General features: G+C 42.5%; 1 protein-coding gene across 1 annotated transcript in view; it reads left to right on the top strand.

Moving 5' to 3' along the window:
- The window catches only part of APLF (aprataxin and PNKP like factor), a 702,995-nt gene that overhangs the window by 481,565 nt on the left and 202,132 nt on the right, over nt 1-19,298 (top strand). The window contains exon 8 of the mRNA XM_085612712.1: nt 10,490-10,615. Coding sequence (XP_085468838.1) covers nt 10,490-10,615 — 126 coding nt within the window. The remainder of the gene's footprint in view (nt 1-10,489; nt 10,616-19,298) is intronic.

The following is a 19,298-nucleotide window of genomic DNA, read 5'->3' as shown; positions in this document are numbered from 1 at the left end:
GACTAAGTCCAAGAGTCCACTGTAATATGCTAGGGGCTTGTTGTCTCAGGGGGTACTATTGAGTTAGGACAGCTGTTATTACTCTCCCGTCGCTATGACTAAATAAGAAAACTTCCTTCTTATAGTCAGGTGTCCCTCACACAGGGGAGTGCACATCTGTTTTTAGTTTGGGAAAAGTTTCGTACATTTCAGGTGTCTATGTTAATTGCTCATGGCTTGGCCCCGCCTTCTTCATGGCCCCAACTAAGGGGGCAATGAGTGTGTTGTAATCGAATACCAACTGTCGTACATAATTGTGTAGTCCTAAAAACGTTTGCATAACTTTTTTGGTCTTTGGTGGTGGCATTGCCCTGATAGAGTCTACGACGTGATCCTCCCGACCGGTGGCTGAGATTAGATGACCCAGATAACTAACCTCCTTCTGTACGTACTGCACTTTTCCCTTTTCAATTTGGTACCCTTTTGTGGCAAATACAGTCAGGAGGGCTATTGTCCTTTGGTAGTACATGTCCTCAGAGGGATGCATACCAGGATGTCTTCAGCAAACTATATAAGGGTGCTGCTGGATTGAAAGTCGGCAACGTCCTTCAGTATCCTGTGAAAGATACTGGGGAACCCACAGTACCCCTGAGGTAGTCTTCAGTATAGCAGCTGAACCCCTCGGAAGGTGAATGACTTCCGGTACTGACTGTCGGGGTTCAAGCTTAATGCTAAAGAACGCGTTTTTTATGTCTGTCACAGAAAAGTAGCGGGTGTCTGCCGATATAGTATGACAGAATGGTCCAGAACTACGGGGAACCCTGGGACCACGATGTCATTAATGGGGCGCAGGTACTGCACCAGCCTCCTACATTACTCTTTTTGATCAGAAAGATCGGTGTATTGCAGGGCTGGACCCCTACGTGGAGGACCTCCTTGGAGAGGAGGTATTGGTGCACCCATAACAGGATGCCCCCTTCCTGCAAGGTTATTATTATGGATTTGGCAGTGTTGATGAGTCCTATATCTTAGGGACCCTTGGTCCACAGCTCTGAGGTACTGTTTTCAAGTCTTTTTCCTGCCATGTTTTTAGTACCGTCATGGGCGATGGGGCCTCATTTCATCATTCAACCCTAACTTGGATGGAATTGATGAAGACCATTTATGAGGCCCCGGGCACTTACCGAACAACTAGTCATCTGTTATCTCCTGTGTATTAAGGTTGTGCGCAATGAAGATGATTCATGTTCACATTGCATTTTCTTGATCGTTCGCCAACAAACCCCTATATCTGGGCCAAATTTCCACTGGTTCCAAGCAGAGCAGATTTTCCCCTTGGTGTCCTACATAGTGGTGACCTTCCTGGTGGAACACAGATACATGCGGCAACTAAACCTTCCAACCTAGCAGCTCTTGCACGTTAGCAATGACGGTGAGGACAGCCTTGGTGAAAGCTGGCAGATCAGCAGGCGTCACTCTTGCCTGCGTGGCTGTGCAATGTGGCAGAATTAAGTTAAGGACATGTACCTTGTCGGGGCAATCCCAGGGGTTGAGCATGTCATTGTCCTGTCCTCTGAGAAATTATACCTAGAAGATTAGTCTGGGATGAGGGGTGATATAATAGTTGCCCCTTCACATGGCTGCCTCCCATGTCTAACTCTAGGGATTTAATGAATCAAACCCTAGTGACAATGCCCGAGAACCCCTGTGTGTCCACAGAATCTTTGGACAGGGGTACAATCCTTTCTTTTAGACAGTACTTGGTTGTCTGCCTAGATCAGGAAGCTGTAGGGTGTGCTATTTATCAATATCATCACAGTGGGCTCCTCATCAGATGGTCAGGTCACCAATAGCATGGGACACATGAGTGCAGGGGTGTCGATTTCACCCGAAGAGTGCGGGGTCTGACTCGTATTGGCCGTGCTGCTTAATGGGGTCTGTGATCATAGGAGAGGATGTGACTTTGTTCAGGCCTTGGGGGTCTCTGCACAACTTCCTTGAACCCTGTTGCTACTTGCTCACTCCTCCCTGAATCTCTGCGACGGCACCTTCTTTGGTGCCGTCGCCTTCTGTGCCATTGCGTCTACAGCTGTTTTGACCAGGATTGCCTGTTCCCTGTTCAGGAATACAGCAACGGTGTCCTGGTCCAGTTCCAATCTCGTTCTACTTAATCTCATTTCTCTTCTTTTCTTGACTTGTTTTCTCTCCCACCTTACGAGGCATTGCTGCATGTATTGGAAGTTCCAGTTGGGATTTCCTGTCCCATATCTGATGCAATCCTCTTCCATAGCCATGTCCTCTGGGTCAAATGACCCCACCTAAGTCCAGGACCGTCCAAATAGTTTCCCCTCCTAAGCCCAATCTGTAGTATGTTGCAGAACAGACGGGCAAAGTCTTCCTGATTGTCTTTTTCTATTATCTATCTCGGGTCAGTCAGTACTAGCCATGTGCTCGGGACCAGCAGTGGCTATCCTTGCCTGAGATCCCTTTCCCTACCCCCACTAAGAGTGTTGCTGTCCAGGAATGTTACCAATCCCCCAGTCACCTGAGGTTGTCTTACTGGACGGGTTATGGTACTTGCTTCCGATGACTCTGGGACTTGATGTTTTGAACATAACAGATGGGGAAAAGAGTTTGAGGGAAACTTAGCACCGAAACGGGCTGAGGCTGGAGTCTCTTGGGGTAGCCAGTCGAGTAACCTCCAAGACCTAGATCTACTGGCGTGCCGCCTGGTAGGGGTTCCTTCGACCCACTCGATCAGCGGGTTGGTCTAAGACGGCCGGGATCAGAGAGAGCACCTCTGTAATGGCATATGGTGGAGTGGTGCGGGCACCTTGCATGCATATTCTTAGGCAGAAGTGCAGGACGGTGCAACCTCAAAGATGGCCCACAGTTCTAACAGTGCCTCTCTTCCAGTCTTTTTCAGTCCTACTTATTTGGTCCGAATGTATGTTCTCATGTGTTCTATTATGTAGGTGTCAAAGGTTCCCCCTCTGGCCAGGGAAACGTATGTGTCTTAGTGTGTGCGTGCCATTCGCAGCAAGATTTAATTAGCTATTTAGCCTGCATGGGGAATATAGTTTGCATGTGGTTCAAATGCGAGTCCATGATGAGTTGGGAACTTTTTAAGGGATTTACAGCACTTCTAACTTCTCAAGGCTTTTACATAATCCTAAATTCTACTCTGATTGTGGGGTAAATATGTACAAGGGATTATGGCAGCAATACCTACTTTACTATGAGCTCAGCTTTAGTACAAAGATGCATCAGACAAACTTTCACAATACATAAAGCAACGCATATGAAGGGTAACAACCTGTAAGAAAGTGCAGTGATAAATTCAAAACATTGTGAATTGTACTTTTATCAGCGGAATAGCAAATATAAAAAGTGGCAATTTCTTTATAATCACATAGAAACATTAACAAGACTCAACATGAAACACAGGTGCCATAATTTATCAGCACCATAGCATCAAGAAAAAAATGCATCAATTAAAAACCACAATGAAAATAGAAGAGAATAAATGACAGGAAGAAATAATGACTTTGTCCAAAAAACCTGAGCACGCTCCTAGCGCATGCTGCTCAATGACGAGGGGAGGCTCTCCGCGGTACATGGAACTAAGTGAGCTCAATAGTCTGTTAATACCGGTTCGGGGACAAAGATAGCAAACATTTACGCGGAGATTAGAAGGAGCAACTTGACCTCTACAGGCCCTCCTTGGCTAAGCACAAGTAGCACCTTACTCTCCAAGGTCCTAATTTTTCCCTAACGTCCAAATTACACCCTATATTACACCCAGAGGTCATGCGTACCTGCTGTGTCACACCCAGCGGTCCAAGCGAATAACACCTCTCACTCTTTCAGACACCATAAGTCAATGGCAGCTGGTGACATTTGAAAGTGCTGGGGCGTAAACGTTGGGTATGACTTTTATATAGCGAGCAACAGGTTTAATGGACAAACTTGTGATCCAGGGTGGGTCCCTCTCCCGAGAAAGAAATGAAAAAAAGATTGCCAAATGGTACATTTCAAAGCAAACAAATGCAGCGATAAAGCAGTGGGAAAGTATAGTCTTGAAATATTAAAACATTAAAAACTGTCCCATATCTTACTGCATTAATATGTTGAGCTGTTATTGCAATGTTTAAATTGTACAGTGCGACAACATTTGCACTTTAAAATGTATGCTTGCCCACTATCTTGCACTGCAAGCAGCATTAACTTTGGATAAAAATGCTCTAGCCACCAGGCTTTGGTAAGCACCCACAGCTGAAAAAAGTAGGTGCTCTCTATAAAGGAACATGTCATGTAAATTTCTGTGATTCCCATAGTGTGCCAACCGAACAGTATTTTGGTTTACTGGTTTCTCTCGAAGATGTAATTGTATCCAGATAAATAACATAACAACTGATCTACACCTAAAACCTTTCACTACAATTGTCTTTGTCACTGGGTGGTAGCTGTTTAAAATAAATGGGTAACAACAATGATTTGTTATAAATAATTAACATTGGAAATGTTCACTTCTGACATAGTGAGTCTTTGAATTAAATAGCATTGAGGCCTTTAGAATGAGTTTTGGCCTTCAGTTATGTGTGCTTGTTGTTAGAGATGTATTCTCTTTTTCTCTGCATATCTTGACCATCTGCAAAAAGAACAATTGATGGACAGAATGCAGAACTATGTCATAATTCACCCCAGTACAGAGATCTGGGCCTAAATCCATTATTTTATTTGCTCACCATGCTTGTTTTCAGTCCAGGAATTACATGGCCTAGCAGTTCGGGCTGGACTATTCCCATTGGGTGCAAGGTCAAGACTGATTTGCATATGGCTGGGTCCAAACTGGAAAGGCATGGTGAGCAAAAAAACAGGCCCATATCTCTGTACTGGGGTGAATGTATGACATTGTTTTGCATTCTGTCAATCAAGTGTTCTTTTTCCGTTTGTCTCCCCGAGTGTGACGGACATGCCCAGACATGGGTCCCGTGCTCTCCATGCCACTGGAGTCAAGCTATCTTAGCTGATGAGGGGTGAAACCCCTAAACCGGTTCTAGGATGCTTGTTTCCAGTCCAGAGAGGACCTGGCCTGGCAGTTCGAGCTGGACTGTTCCCATTGTGCGCAGGGTCAAGACTGATTTGCATATGGCTGGGTCCAAACTGGAGAGGCATGGTGAGCAAAAAAACGATGGATTTAGGCCCAGATCTCTGTACAGGGGTGAATGTATGACATTGTTCTGCATTCTGTCCATAAATTGTTCTTTTTTTGTCTTGTCCATCTGCACATTTTGAACCACGTCTCTTTCCTCTTCAACATTCTCTTTTCACTCTTCCCCGAATGCACTTCCTTGCACCTCTGTCACTTTACTGCCCCTAAGCATACACTGCACTCCCTCAAATGTAAGCACTTTATTTTCTCTTACTTTTGCCTTGCAAATATTTTGACATCTGTGTATCCCCTTCTAACACACATCCACAGAATTTCAGTTGCAAATGGAATACGTGACCATTGCTCTGTCTACTCTGCAGAGAGTCCAACCCACTGACACCCACTTTGTTTGGCTTCAGCCTTAGCGCCTGCGCACTGAATCAAAGCCCCTCATTAACACCTGGCATGGCTCAAGCCTCAAAGTATGCACAGAAAAATACAGATAAACAACATTATAAAATAGCTAACTCTTGGGGAATGTAAGATTCAGTAAAGTATGAGAAATAAGAGGGGAACTAAATCACTGAAATGTATTGCCTCAATATTTTCAACATTCATTGTTTGCAAGACAATCCATGTTTTTGGCATCAGTGTTAACTTAGGGGCATGAAGCCACGGGCAGTTTTAAAGTCAACACGTGAGAACTGTCCACTGTAAACAAATATTTCTCGCCTTGCTTGACTCGGATATTTGGATCAACTTCGCAAGGGAACAAGAACAAACCCTAATTGTTATTTGGATCCATTTCGCAGTGGAACAAATGCTGCAGCTCCACTTCTAACGGGGCCAGCGACATGCAGTTAGGGCCTGGAGTGTTACAGTGGGGGAGATTAGCGTGATGAAGGGGTTTCAGCACAATAAACATGACACAACTTTTGCTTGCAAACACTTACCATTACTGAGAACAAGGCACCGGATCAGACGTGCTTGCATCCACTCTCACATATGACGAAAGGGTGAGATCTACGCCTTTGAATGATGAAGTCTCCTACACCTGCAACCATGACACTAATTTCGTTACTGGCGTACAGAGTGCATGCAACTTAGCCCAAATGGCAATGAAGGACTTTAAATCAGAAAGCCCTGAATCCTGCTTCACAGCTCTGAAAGTTGATTTACTGCCTGGCTTCTGTCTCCTGCTTCAGAGCGAGGCGGGGCAGGCAGCCTGAAACAAACATTCCAGCCCAGACTTAAATACATCGATTTACATAGAGGTATGATCGTATCTCTAAATAAATCGATCTATTTAATATGTTGTTATGCAAATGTGTAGGAATTTCAGAGGGGCGCAGCCCCACAACCCTAATGGAGAAACCGCCCCTGCCACCAGTGTTAAGAAACCGATAGCACTAAGAAAACTCCTTTAGACTTAAAAATTAAGATCGAGATGCTGGCTCTATATCACACCCAAAGCCTGTGCATTATGTCTGTGTTACGCCCAGTGGTCCAGGCGGTGAGGCCCCACTTCTGTATCACACCCAGGGATCAAGTTGTGTCACCCCCAGTTGTCCAAGCGACTAAACAAACATCACCTTTCCTAGCGTCCTGACTATTATAGAAAGGTGACTTCTGCTGGGTCGCCTGGCGACTACTGAAATCGCACACATAAAATATGCAATATGTCAGATTTCTGTTAGTGGCAGGGCGCTCAAGTTAGATTTTTACCGTTCTTCCTAGTTTGCCACACGCCAATTGCTGGGACTAAGGATCAGATGTAGTCTCTTACCCACTGATGGCCAATTCAGCATGGACCTCTGCCCCGTGTTTTCAGCAGAACTTCCAATCAATTGCGGCGTCTGCTCACTGTTCTTGCTGCGCAGGTGTGAAGCCATAGGGTGGGGTACTTTTCCTTCAGGTGCAGTTGGGCTCGAAGAACCAATGTCTCCTATCTGACTCACCAGAATATTACTCGAATATGTATTTACCTTGAAAAAATGAAAGACAAGAGACGTTAGGCAAAACAGGAATAGTTTGTTTAAATACACGCAGCAGCTGGGAGAATAGGCAACAGAGTTGGTATCTGAAGAGTGTCTCAAAGCACATTGATTTCTGCTGTCTTTTTATACATTACATGAAGCGTCAATTCAGGTGTACGTGCTGTCGTAAATGTAAAATATATTATTTATTATTTATGGGAAGTTTTGCAAGAGTTTGCAGGAATGGGCAAAATTCGGTTGCAATCAGTGCCATTCAAGACATGAAAACTTGGCAAGGGAAGAATGATTGCAGACTAGTTTTATTGGTCATTAATGAAAGCATAAAGCTTGGAACATGTAATGGAGATCCTGTTTGCATGTTTAATAATGAGACTGTTCCCTTGAGGGTGACAGTCGATTCAGGGATCTCATTCACCATATTGTCTGACTTTTTATATTGGTAATAATGAACCAGTGTCAATCTCATACATTCAACATTAATCCTGTGACTTTTGGAGGCAGCAGGATAGAAATGATGGGGTACGTTTGTGAGGAAGTTAAGTTTGTTAAGTTTGCAGATAGGAACATTTCCCAAAATGTATGTTGCCAAAAGAGGATATAGTGTTTTGGGTTGATGGGACCAGAGATCACTGGGCATGATTTTTCGACCTTGTTCTAATTATCCCATTTTCATTTTGGAGGCTTTAGACCTGGATCTGCACTGTATTATTGAAAAACACAAGGAAGTCTTCAAGTAGAGTTTGTGATGTGTTAAGGGATCTGTACCCAAACCAGTTTTAAAGGAAAATGGTATGCCTGTACATCACAAGTTATGCAGTGTACCTCTTGGCATTGGTGCAGATAGGACAGTCAAAGTTATTTTAAACCACTCACATCAATAAAGTGGGTAGGAATTCAGTGAGAGTATGGAGTGGCAAATGGTGGACACATGAGGAGGTCTCATGATGAACATTGGTTGGGAATTTAGACTTGTGATAGACAGAGACAGTATGTTGGGGCAGTGAATAATTTTGCAGAAATTAAGCCTGATAGGGTGGACGTAGATGCTTCTGTGGTCGAACAATTCTAACAGCATGCTGTAGGACTGGATTCAGTGTTTCCTACTGCTTTAAGTGTATCCAGTGAACATGTCTACCACCTACAGAAGGGGAAAATCCACCCTTTTACCTCAGTCACTATAGGAGATTTTGAACATTTGCTATTCTTTGTTGTTTGAACTGGAAGATTTATGTCCACAATTAGTATTATGTAATGTTTATGTACAACATTGTGTTCTGCCCTTGTTGGCCAGAATTTGTGATGTCAGTGGTAACGACAGCAGGGTTCAGAACCAACGGACTCGGAAGATGCCGCCCTGTGTCTGGTGTGACTAGGGTTGTTAACGTACTTATTTGCGGAGAAATAAAAAAAAACTCTATACCAAATAGTAAACAAGAAAAACAATCAACAAAAAGTGAAATTATTTCATGGGTACTGAAATATTAGATGAATAAACAACTGGATACAGAGATTATAATTTGGTCAACTCAGATGTATAATAAAAGGATAATCTTGAATTAATAATTAAAAACATAATTACAATAAACAAATATATTGAATTATCAAAAATAGCCTCTCAAACCTAATCACCCAAATAGTTCATTCATTAAAATCGAGGTCCTGTGGTAAAATAACGGTCTTGACCAAACCAGAAGAAAGTATATCCAAACATTGCTACTGCAGAGTAGAGCCTCTATGGGCTGTACAAACATCAACACGCTGGTGGGCGCTTCAAATTATCCATCTACCTTTATACAAAAATGCTAGCATCAAACTTAGGTTCTGCTAACTCAAAACAGATGGTAGATATCACAAAGAATCCAGATACAATGGGAATATTAGTTTAAAACAGTGGCGTAAAGAAACTTGAGAGGGCCCCCCTGCCAAGTACATGGAACCCCCCCGCCCCCCAACCCTCCCTGACCCAGTCATGAGCTCTCAGGCCAGGGGCCCGCCACCCGTACAAAGTGCCAGGGGGGGGTGGCTCCTGGAGCTTGCCCCCCCTATCTGTGGGGGGCCGGGGGAGCTAATGTTACACCACTGGTTTAACAAAGATTAACTATTTTAGATCAAACCTGCCCCACGTTTGAGAACAAAAGTGGGTATTGCAAATGAAAGTGGAAATCCTTTGTTAATATTTATATTTATTTATATTGAAATGAAGGAGTTGACAGCTGGTGTGGTAATAAAGAAGATCACAGAAACCAGAAGATAAGTTAGCTTGAAAAGTCTGCTATACATCTATACAAAAAATATTTCAATTTAATTTTATTTGCAATGAAAAGGTTTTGTGTATGCTATATTCAGAAAGTGCACAGTTCCTCCCAAGAATTCACTAAAGAGTATAGGCAATTGACTGAAAGTGATGTATCTTCTGCTTTCCTTCACAAGACATATCCAACATGCTTGCATGTTTTAAAAAAAAAGAAATTGTAAACTTCTGTCAGTTATCTATATTTACCATTCCGATCTTTGCTGAAAACTTCACTCACTATCCCAGATTTTTCCACATTGTCACTATTACATCTGTAACACTCTTACTTAAATATTTTAACACTGATTTATTTATTTATTTTGATACATTTTTACCTTTTTCTGGGTTTTATATTTTGTCCAGGTTTTGGTTTTCTTTTTATTTGAAGCATCCTGGTTGCAGTGTCTTTATAATGCCTCTGGGCTTTGCACAGTTTTTGTAATGTATTTGTCTGTTTATAAAGTTATTTTGAAGTGCCCTGAAACTTGTCTATGCCAATAATAAACAATCACATATACACAGGTCCTAAGATATAGACATAAAATAATGAACTGACTTTAAGGTCCGTTCTACATATTAGAGGTGTTTTGTGACCATTTCCAGATTATTTGTAATAGTTGTATTCTCTTTTGCCTCTAAAGAAGATACCTGTACTTGGGAAGCGGTGATACAAATAAAGTCGCTTTTTCCACGCTGTGTCGTTCAGTCAATAATCATGTACATGTACACGCAAGAATTTAGTGAGACCTATGTTTAGTTTCTGCACTCAGCAGTGTCTCTGCATCTGTAATGAAAGCACACCGCAGAGGAATCCATCATCCACAGTTGTGCTCACAATGTGAACATCTTGTTTTCCAGAATCAACAAGTGTACACATTGTTCATAAGAGCATAGATAGCAGGACACTTTCCAAATTACAGTGATAAGTGCAGCTATGCTAAAGTTCACTTTAAGGCAGTCAATGTTGTTGATAATGAGGTGTAGCCATTTGATATTTCAACAGAATTTTTTTAAATGTTTGACTTCTTCATAAAAGTATTTGCAAAATGCTTTCTTACTTCACAGGAAAAATCCAGTCCATTTCCAAGAGTTTAGTCACCCAGGAGACAGTGACTTTCAAGAGGCGAGTGAGGAGAGCCAAGAGGACATTGATGTGAGGCCGGAATGTCCATATGGAACTGATTGTTATAGGTAAGACACGTGTGGCTATTTCCTTGTATGTTTAGAGCAATGTCACTCTGTTGTTGAGAATGTTTAGGTTGATATCTTATGAGAGGTACTCATCTAGTCAAAATGAATTATCCCAAACTCTACTTATACACCCTTGCTCTATCCTACAAACCTATCTTCCGCATGCAAAGAACAGTTAGCATAACTGTGCACTGGCCATACAGCCAAGAGACCATGGGTGGCAAACCTTTGTTGCGCAAGGCCTCTGGCCACACGCAGTGGGTATTATCGGTCCTGGCAGGTTGGGCTCAGGGCCTGGATAATGGCACAGTGGATTTTGGCTGTCTACAGTGAGCTGGCCACAGACCAGGTTCTGTTGGCAGCCCTCTCTGAGCATGTTCTTTTAAATGAAATTTATACCCAAGGGTGTCTTGGTTCTGGTTTCTGTGTGACGTGAAGAGAAGATATATAAAAATGTATAAAGAGTTAATAACCAGGTCGCGAGAGATTTCCTAAAAGTCAGGAGATTTGCGGAAGATTTGATGTGAAACAGGATCTTGTTCCAGGCGGTGTAGGCACCCAGCACAAAGCTGTGGCCTCCCCATGACGCATGATTGAATTTATGCAGAATCACGGACTTGGCCGTGGAGGATCTTAGTCGCCTGTTGGGAATATACCAATTGAAACTGTTTTTCAAGAATGAAGGTCCTTGATCATGTAGAGCTTTGTAGGTGATACAAAGAGCTTTGAAAGTAATTCTGTGCCTGATAGGCAGCCAATGAAGCTTCTTCATGGGTTAAAAACCCTGATTGATGTTTTGGGATCTTAAGGGGAGGCGGACCGTGGCATTTTGTAGAGTTTGCAACTTTTTAAGAACGTGTTAATGTGCGTTGAAGTACAGGGCATTGCAGTAATCAAGCTTGGATAAAGCAAACAAAGTGACTGCTGATTTCAGAAGCTGAAAACACTTTAGGGGAGACTGCTTTGGCTTGGTCTGTGCAGGAAAGCTTGTCATTTATCAGAACACCCAGATTAGGTTTTTTTTAGGTCTCGCCTGACCCAGCGCATGCGCTGGTCTGGCGAGACTTTTTGAGAGGGCTCCAAAAAGTGCTACCAGGCCAGCCTAGAGCTACAGTGCATGTGCACGGGCGCGCACGCCGCGCTTGACCGCAATTACTCTCACTTTTGCGGCCACACGGCCGCTTTGATGTTTGATCGCCATCGCGATCACTTTCGCGGGCCCTTGTTTTTGCTACCGAGATGTATTCTATTCGCCACTTGCCCTGCCACGCATCACGTTTGATTTCATCTCAGTGTGACGGCCCGCTCGTGCAATCGCCTTCTTCTGCTGTTCAGACAGACAACAAATCAATTATCCATTCGATTTTCAAATACGCTACACAGTTTTTACTCTCTCTCCATGCGCTGCTTGGGACAGCTGGTGAATGACAAGTGCTTCGGAGGCCAGGCACTTTCGCGGTGTTACAATTGCAATAATAATCGGGCGAGCAGTGCATTAAAACACCACGATTATCATTTAAGCAGCACGGTGTAATTTAAAATCTGCCGCAGAAGACACCAAGGCTTTGAACGGCTAAATCATGGCGACCGTAAACTTGGGCAGAGTCGAAATACCTCACACCGTGGTGGTCAAATAACCATTAGAAATAAAATGCAGCTATATTGATGCTCCGACAGGACGAGTCGACCGTTAAGTAGTTAACAGAGATGGCAACAAAACAGAAAATGTTTTTTGTGTGTTGTTCTTTACAGTAATTGTTTGGAAGAGATACCCTGGACCGGTCTATTTTTTCCAGAGTTGCAGATAAAATTTGGCTTCAGCATTTGGATGTTTTTACTTTACTGCTGATCCAGCTACTGGAGTTTCATTAGGGAGCCATGTGCATTTGCAAAGGATGAATTATTTCATTAGCACGGAGGCTAATAAACTTATAAAAGTTAATAATGTGAATATGTTTGATTTGGATAAATGCACCGAGGCAGTGTGAAGTGAAAGAATAAAACAATCTTTATTTTCTACATACTCTCATTGATGCAACATGGTTTAGACTTTTATTTATCCTACTCATGCCACAATTTTTTTTTTGCAGCACCAGAACTCCATTTGTATTTAATTTAAGTTACGTCCTTTCTTTGTTTTAGCTTCAAGCCATACATGACAACATGATCTGCCCGTATATTTTAACCTTAAATGAAATAGTACCAAAATGTTTTGTCAGAATACTATGTTTTACAGCAGGGGTGCTCACAAGCTATTCAAGAATGCCAGATCTACAACACATTTTCAGGATATTGCGAAATTGACATAAAATTAATCTGAAGGGAACATATATGCCTTATCAGTGGTTATCAAGAAATATGGGCATATGTCTGATCCGTAAGGACCTATTGTAGACAGTATTAGGACAACTGGCAATATCATGAGCGTATCTTACATTGTGAACCACTTTTCAAATTTTCCTGGACTCTTAGGATTTTTTTTTAAGATTGTGTTTGCAGTAGCAGAATGGAACTGTTTCCTGTTCCCAAAGAAACTGTGCATATATGACTTAGTAATAGAGCATGGGCAACAAACAGCCCAGCTTGGCAATATGAAGTGGTGGACCACACAGCATACATACGAGCTGCAAGGTCCGACTAACCTTAGTGGGCAATGGATAATCCCCTAGTGTGCTGGTAGTTGTTTCTATATGTAACCTAAGGTGGGGTTTGTCACTTCTTGACTCTCCCAGACATAAACTTTGGTTGTCTGGGAGTGCCCATATCGGCCCTAGGCTTTTTCAATTTTTTTTGCAGGAATGGGGGACCAAGGCGTTGATTCCTTTAATGGAGGCCACAACATTTTGTTCAGTGTTGCAGCAGCCAATTATATCACTCAGTACCATGGTACAGACACCAGCGCCATGGTATCGAAATGGAAGATGGGAGAAAAAGCTCCCTGTTGATCACAAAACCCTATTGTTTTAATATTTGAGTACTGTGAGACTCTCATGGGACCAACTGTCTAGATGTACCTGCATTTTTCTGAAAGTTGACCCCTTCATGGCCAACCCAAGCACCTCTTTAAATGCTAATTTCTCAAAAACGGATTTACATCAAATCACAAAAAGCACTTTTTTTGAGTAAAGTTCTAACTTTGAGGCAAATCTGGTGTATTTCTCTTCAACCATTTTTCTGTGTCGGTGAGCAAAGTTTCATAAGAGAATTGCATGGGAAATAACACTTTTGGAAACCCCCTTTTTCTTGGCCTCACTTGATGTATGAGCACAAATAACAAATTGTTCCTGACGGGACAACAATTTAAATCAGGAAAACAAATTTACTCGAGAAACAAAAAGGGAGATATCAATTGTCACAAAATAATCTGTGGAGTTAAAAGAGAAGACAAGAAAAACAGCACCAGAGCCAAACTTTTCAAAATATGGTATATATTGGCGTTTTTAGGTCTCGCTGGGCCCAGCGCATGCGCTGGCTCGGAGAGACATTTTGTATGTGTGTTTTTTAAGTGCTGCTTGCTGGCCTAGCGCTTGCGTGCACGTGAGCATGCACGCGTGCAGCCGCCATGCGCTAGGCCAGCCAGCAGCACTCAGGAAGGCCTTAGCGCGTCATCGCGATCACTTTCGCTATCACAGCGACCGTGATTGCGATGACTTTCGTGGCCAATGCTTGTTTTTCTTATGCGAAGCACGCCAAACAATTTGAAGCAGACTGGCATGCTGAGTTTGAGCTTGAATAATGACGGCCACCCAACTTTCTTAAAGCGTTGCTCACCCAAATCCTTTTTATTAAATTATATTTTTTATGTAGCGCAGCACGCCGCTCTTGATAGTCATGTCGGCCAGAAGCCTTTCTTTTTTATTTACTCTCTATCTCCGGACTGCAGATAGGGTTCTCCACGTTTCTGAAGGAACCCGTTACTTTGCTCCGCTGCTCCACTTATTTCTGAGGTGCTGTGGACAATCATGGCTAGTATGCTCTCAAGCTTTGAACTGAGCCTCACCGGGACTCTGAGTGGAAGAACAAAGTAAACTGCAAAATTCAGTGACTTGTGGGTAGACCCAGCTGTGCATTGAAACCGTCCCAGGTAGCGTCATCGATTTATAAACATAATATACAGAATTTAAGGCCTGCAGACATCATGTACTAATTTTAAAGTAAGTCATTCTTGTTACTGTATACTTTTTTCCCTGACTGTTGACATATTTTGTCTATTGCTCTAACTGCAGCTCTTACTATCGTACTGTGTTTTCTATACCTTACGTCTGTTTTTTTCAGGAGACAAGTACTGCTTTACAGAGGGCACCAGTTCAACCCCTCATCTCCCACTCCCTTTGAGTTTAAATTGTTTATGCTGGGTTGTTCTAAAGTGCTGCTAACCACTCTACAATGGCCTTAGGGCGCAACCATCTGTTAGTTTGGGCTGCTATGGAGTACCGGTTTATCGCCAGCAGCTGGTTTCTGTAGCTGCTGGATCCCTGAATGGCGGAGAAGGCTGTGTGACACCAATTTTAACTGTGCCTCTCCCCATTTTAACATTCACCCATCTGTTGTTCACTACTTTAAAAAAATTGTTTCCTAAAGATATTTGTGTTACTACAATGAATGCCTTTATGTAATAAACAGGACCCCTAGCATCATAATTAAGACAAGCATTTGCAATGCAATCGGTTTCACGTTACTGAAAGTCAAGGCTATCGATGTTGCAGATAATGTTTGTTATTTTTTTTTTTTTAAATATCCCTGCAGTAGCTAAGTAATAAAATAAAATCCACAAAGAAAGAAAAGGGTGCAGCACTACAGGCTGTTGCTAGGTGTTCCTGTGGAGGGGTAAAGGGGCCTCTATTAGCCACATAATGTACTACACCCTTACTTATGCTCCTGCTGGGATATTTTTTAACAAAAAAGAATCTAACAAGCATTATTATTTGCAGCGCCAATAGCTCAAACTTTCAGTAATGCTTTTGGGACCTTATAAGTGTTTAGCCATGCAACAGTTGATGTTGTTGCACCAAGGATATTGTGCTGCATAACTAAATACTAAAGGTCCCAAAAGCGAGACCTATTGGCTATGCCAATGCTTGTGTTGACTGGCATGGGAAGAGGGACAAGCCCTTGAGGCCACCTCTGGAAACTCTTGAGGCCACCAGACAGAGTCCAGAAAGAGGGATGGGCACCAAACAGCAGGACCTCGGTCTTGCCTGAATTTAGCTGAAGGCAGTTCTCTGATATCCAGTTGCTGACTGCCTTCATGTAGTTTCAGATGCTAGTGCCTAGGTCTGGCCTCGGGGTGCAAGAGAAACGATTTTGAGTGTCTTCGGCGTAGGATGTGAGTGGAAATCCAAATGATTTGATAAGTTCAGCTAAGGGGGTAATATAAATGTTAAAAAAAAGCACGGGCTGAGCGAAGACTCCTGAGGGGCCCTGCAGGGAAGAGAGAAAGGCAGAGAGACAGTTGTCCAGGCGGACTGATTATTCACGTGAATGTAGGAATGAAATAAGTAGGTTCCTGCAGGGCCTGTGATAACAATCTCAGTTAGGCGGGACAGTAATCTGCTATGGTGGACGGTATTGAAAGCTGCTGACAAATCCAGTGGAATCAGGGCCACTTTACCTTCCAAGACAAGGGACATTCTGATTTCTTCGGCAGCCTAAATTGGGGCCATTTCTATATTATGGTCTGAGCGAATTGAGTGGCATCCAAGAGGATATTAGATTAAATTAATTCTGTGAGTTGGGAGTTCATTATTTTCTCTATAATCTTGGCCGGCAGGGGAAGACAAGACATTGGACGGTAATCATTTGAATCAGAGGGGTCGAAAGAAGGTTTCTTGAGGCGAGGAAGGACTGAGGCTTTCTTCCAGCCCATTGGAAAGGAGCCAGACAGAATTGCATGATGGAAGATATCGGTTAGGACCGGGGTAATAGTGTCTGCGACAAGAGCAGTGATCCTGAGTGGGCAGGGATTGCCAGGGGAGCCAGATCCTGCTGCTTTAGCTTGTCTAGCAACTGTATCAATGGACAGGGGTGAAAGCTGCAAAAATGAAAGCCACTGTAGAGTGACTTGGGGTAATGGGATTGCCATGAGGGGAGTGTCTGCAGTGGAAAAGCTTTTTCGACTTTTTTGAGGAAAAAGCTGTCAACCTCGTTGCAGAAGGACTTGCTTTAGTTAGTTGGTTAGCTCTCCAGGTTCATCAAGAGTTTGGTAATAGTTTGAAAGAGTTCTTTAGTTGAGTTCTTGGCTGATTTAATTTTCCGGGTGAAGTTAGGTGCCTTGGCTGTAAAGAAATGTGGTTTTATACATACGTAAACAAGTCTTGGCCTTTACTACTTATTTGTAATCATGGTGCCCTTTTTATCTTTGCCTTCTGCAAAGCCGCTTAATAGACCTTAGGTCTTCAGAAAACCAAAGAGCAGAGGCCCTTTTTCTCTTGAATTTGGTCAACTTTGATGACCAGAAGTCGAATGCAGCAAGGAACGCCTACCTGCGCAGACTGGGCAGTGTCTCCTGCTCTTACACTGACTCAAACAAAACAAGCAAAATCTATTTTTATCCTTTTATATCAATAAAGGTGGTTTTGGAAAGAACCATTTCTTTGCTTTTAGAAAATACATTTTTTTTTTTACTTTGTGGGGGGAAATCAACTTGTTTTAAATCATTAGCTATATAGAACTCAATAAATTAGTCAAATGAAATAAATACATTTTATAGGTCACTTGCCTTTTGTTGCAAGCTGTGCGACTTTGCTCAACGCAAGAGATTACTTTGTGACAAATCAAGCAATTGAGTTCCACTGTTGCAAAGCAGGAATCCATTTCTTCTTACTCCTCCTGCAGGATATCGTCAGGCAACCTCTTTCCAGGAGGGCTAGCATCTTGCTGAAGAAGATGTACTTAACCTTGCTCCATCCCTCTTTCTCTTCTCAGCATTGAACTGTGTTCATACCAAGTGCTATTCTGAAGTGGTATTCCCCTTGGTTGCTCCTGCTTATCTTTTGCTAGCATAAAATGCAAATCACGTACTTTGAGTACAGTTATTTTACCAGTTGGAATGGTGAAATTTTTCAAAACTGATAGATTCTGGTAGTGTCTTGGAAACCTTTGTCATGGCGGTTCCTGTCAATGTGTTAAAAGAATGACGGACGACCTTGTCAATATGACGGTATGGTCCACCAAATTATTAGCATGTTAGAGAGGGAGTTGTCTCTGTCACTTAAGGTCTGACCATTTGTAAATCAGGTAAGGTACCTTCAGTTTGGCAGAAAGGGTGCTCCGTTGCTGTTGCTGACATAAGAAAGAAAGCAGCAGTTTTAGAAGCCCTGACAGAATACCATGACCAAAAACCAGCAGACTCAGGAGACTAAAAACTTCAGACAACTGAAAGGGCCTACAACTTCCACCTCAGCTGATCGCACACTTGAGGAGTCACCAACAGGAAATTCTATACTTATCCCAGATGAGAAAAAAAGTGAATGTATGCAAAGTAACTTGCATACTTTGAAGCCAAGTGCTGCAAAGCAGCCTTCCTAGCATATATTCATTAGACACTACCGGGAAGATCAAACATCTTTGAGCAATACATCCAAATGAATTTTCCTGAGCTAAAGTGACGCGAAAGGGTCAAGTAGCTCAAGAAGACAAATTGTGACTTCAGAGATTGCTGAAATCAAAGAGGAAGAGTGAGACCCACATCTGAAAATGTTCACAACATTCTATACATCATCCAAAATATCATTTTATTCAAGGGAGCAAACTTGAAAAGTGAGTTCAAGTTCTATCAACATCCACCTAAAACAAGCAACAATTTTTTTTTCTCATGTTGGAACAAGAACGCTAAGTTAAAAAAATGAAAGCTTCTCTCAAAGAAACAAAAGAAATACAGAAGGTTTTAGTTAAAGAACACCCCCAAAAAAATATAAAAAAGGTTTTGTTAAAGAACCAAGAAATAATCTTAAATTGTTGTTCATCCACAAGAGACCGGGTCTAGGGTATAGTAAAAGGCCAGGCCCTGTGGCCAGTCTCTGCTGCGCATGACCTTGTGCTTTGGGTATTGGCCACCCACTGTGGCTTAGGTGCCTGTAGTTGGTTGGACATAGGACTGTAGACCAAGCCCTGAAGTGGAATATGATAAAAAATCCAGAGGTTCACTGTAAAAACTAAAGGTGAAAGTACAATTGTTGTTCATTTTGTTTATAAGACCTTGATGTATGTTTAGAAAAACATCTAAAATTACTACATCTAAAGTGCAGGTATTGTCAGCGCCACTGTTTGTGGCTCCAATTCTCAGGATTGATTTGATGCTCAAGGTGGTCCTTCTCCAAGCACCATTGAATCTGCTTGATTCACAACATAGAGCATCATAGTGGGTTGAGGAGTGTAAGAAATTTCCCCTTGTTGCGCTGGTCATTCACACTTTTTGCCTGGTATTTGATGCAATTTTGACTGAAGTGCACTGGGTTCCTGCTAACCAGGGACAGTGACAGTGCTCTTTCCCTAAAACAAGGTAACTGTTCAATTGTTCTCCAATTGACAAGACCATTAGCACCTCTGCAAGTCCCTAGTAAGTGGCACCCCTGGCTCGTAGAGTATGGGCACTAAAGAGGGTCTCTATTGGCTGCAGCATGTATTGTGCCCACCACCAAAGTCATGCATACTGCCATTGCAGGCTGCATGAAACGGTGCAGAC

This window comes from Triturus cristatus, chromosome 6, assembly GCF_964204655.1.
Source record: "Triturus cristatus chromosome 6, aTriCri1.1, whole genome shotgun sequence".
Lineage (NCBI taxonomy): Eukaryota > Metazoa > Chordata > Amphibia > Caudata > Salamandridae > Triturus > Triturus cristatus.
This window is presented reverse-complemented; position numbering and strand designations above follow the sequence as displayed.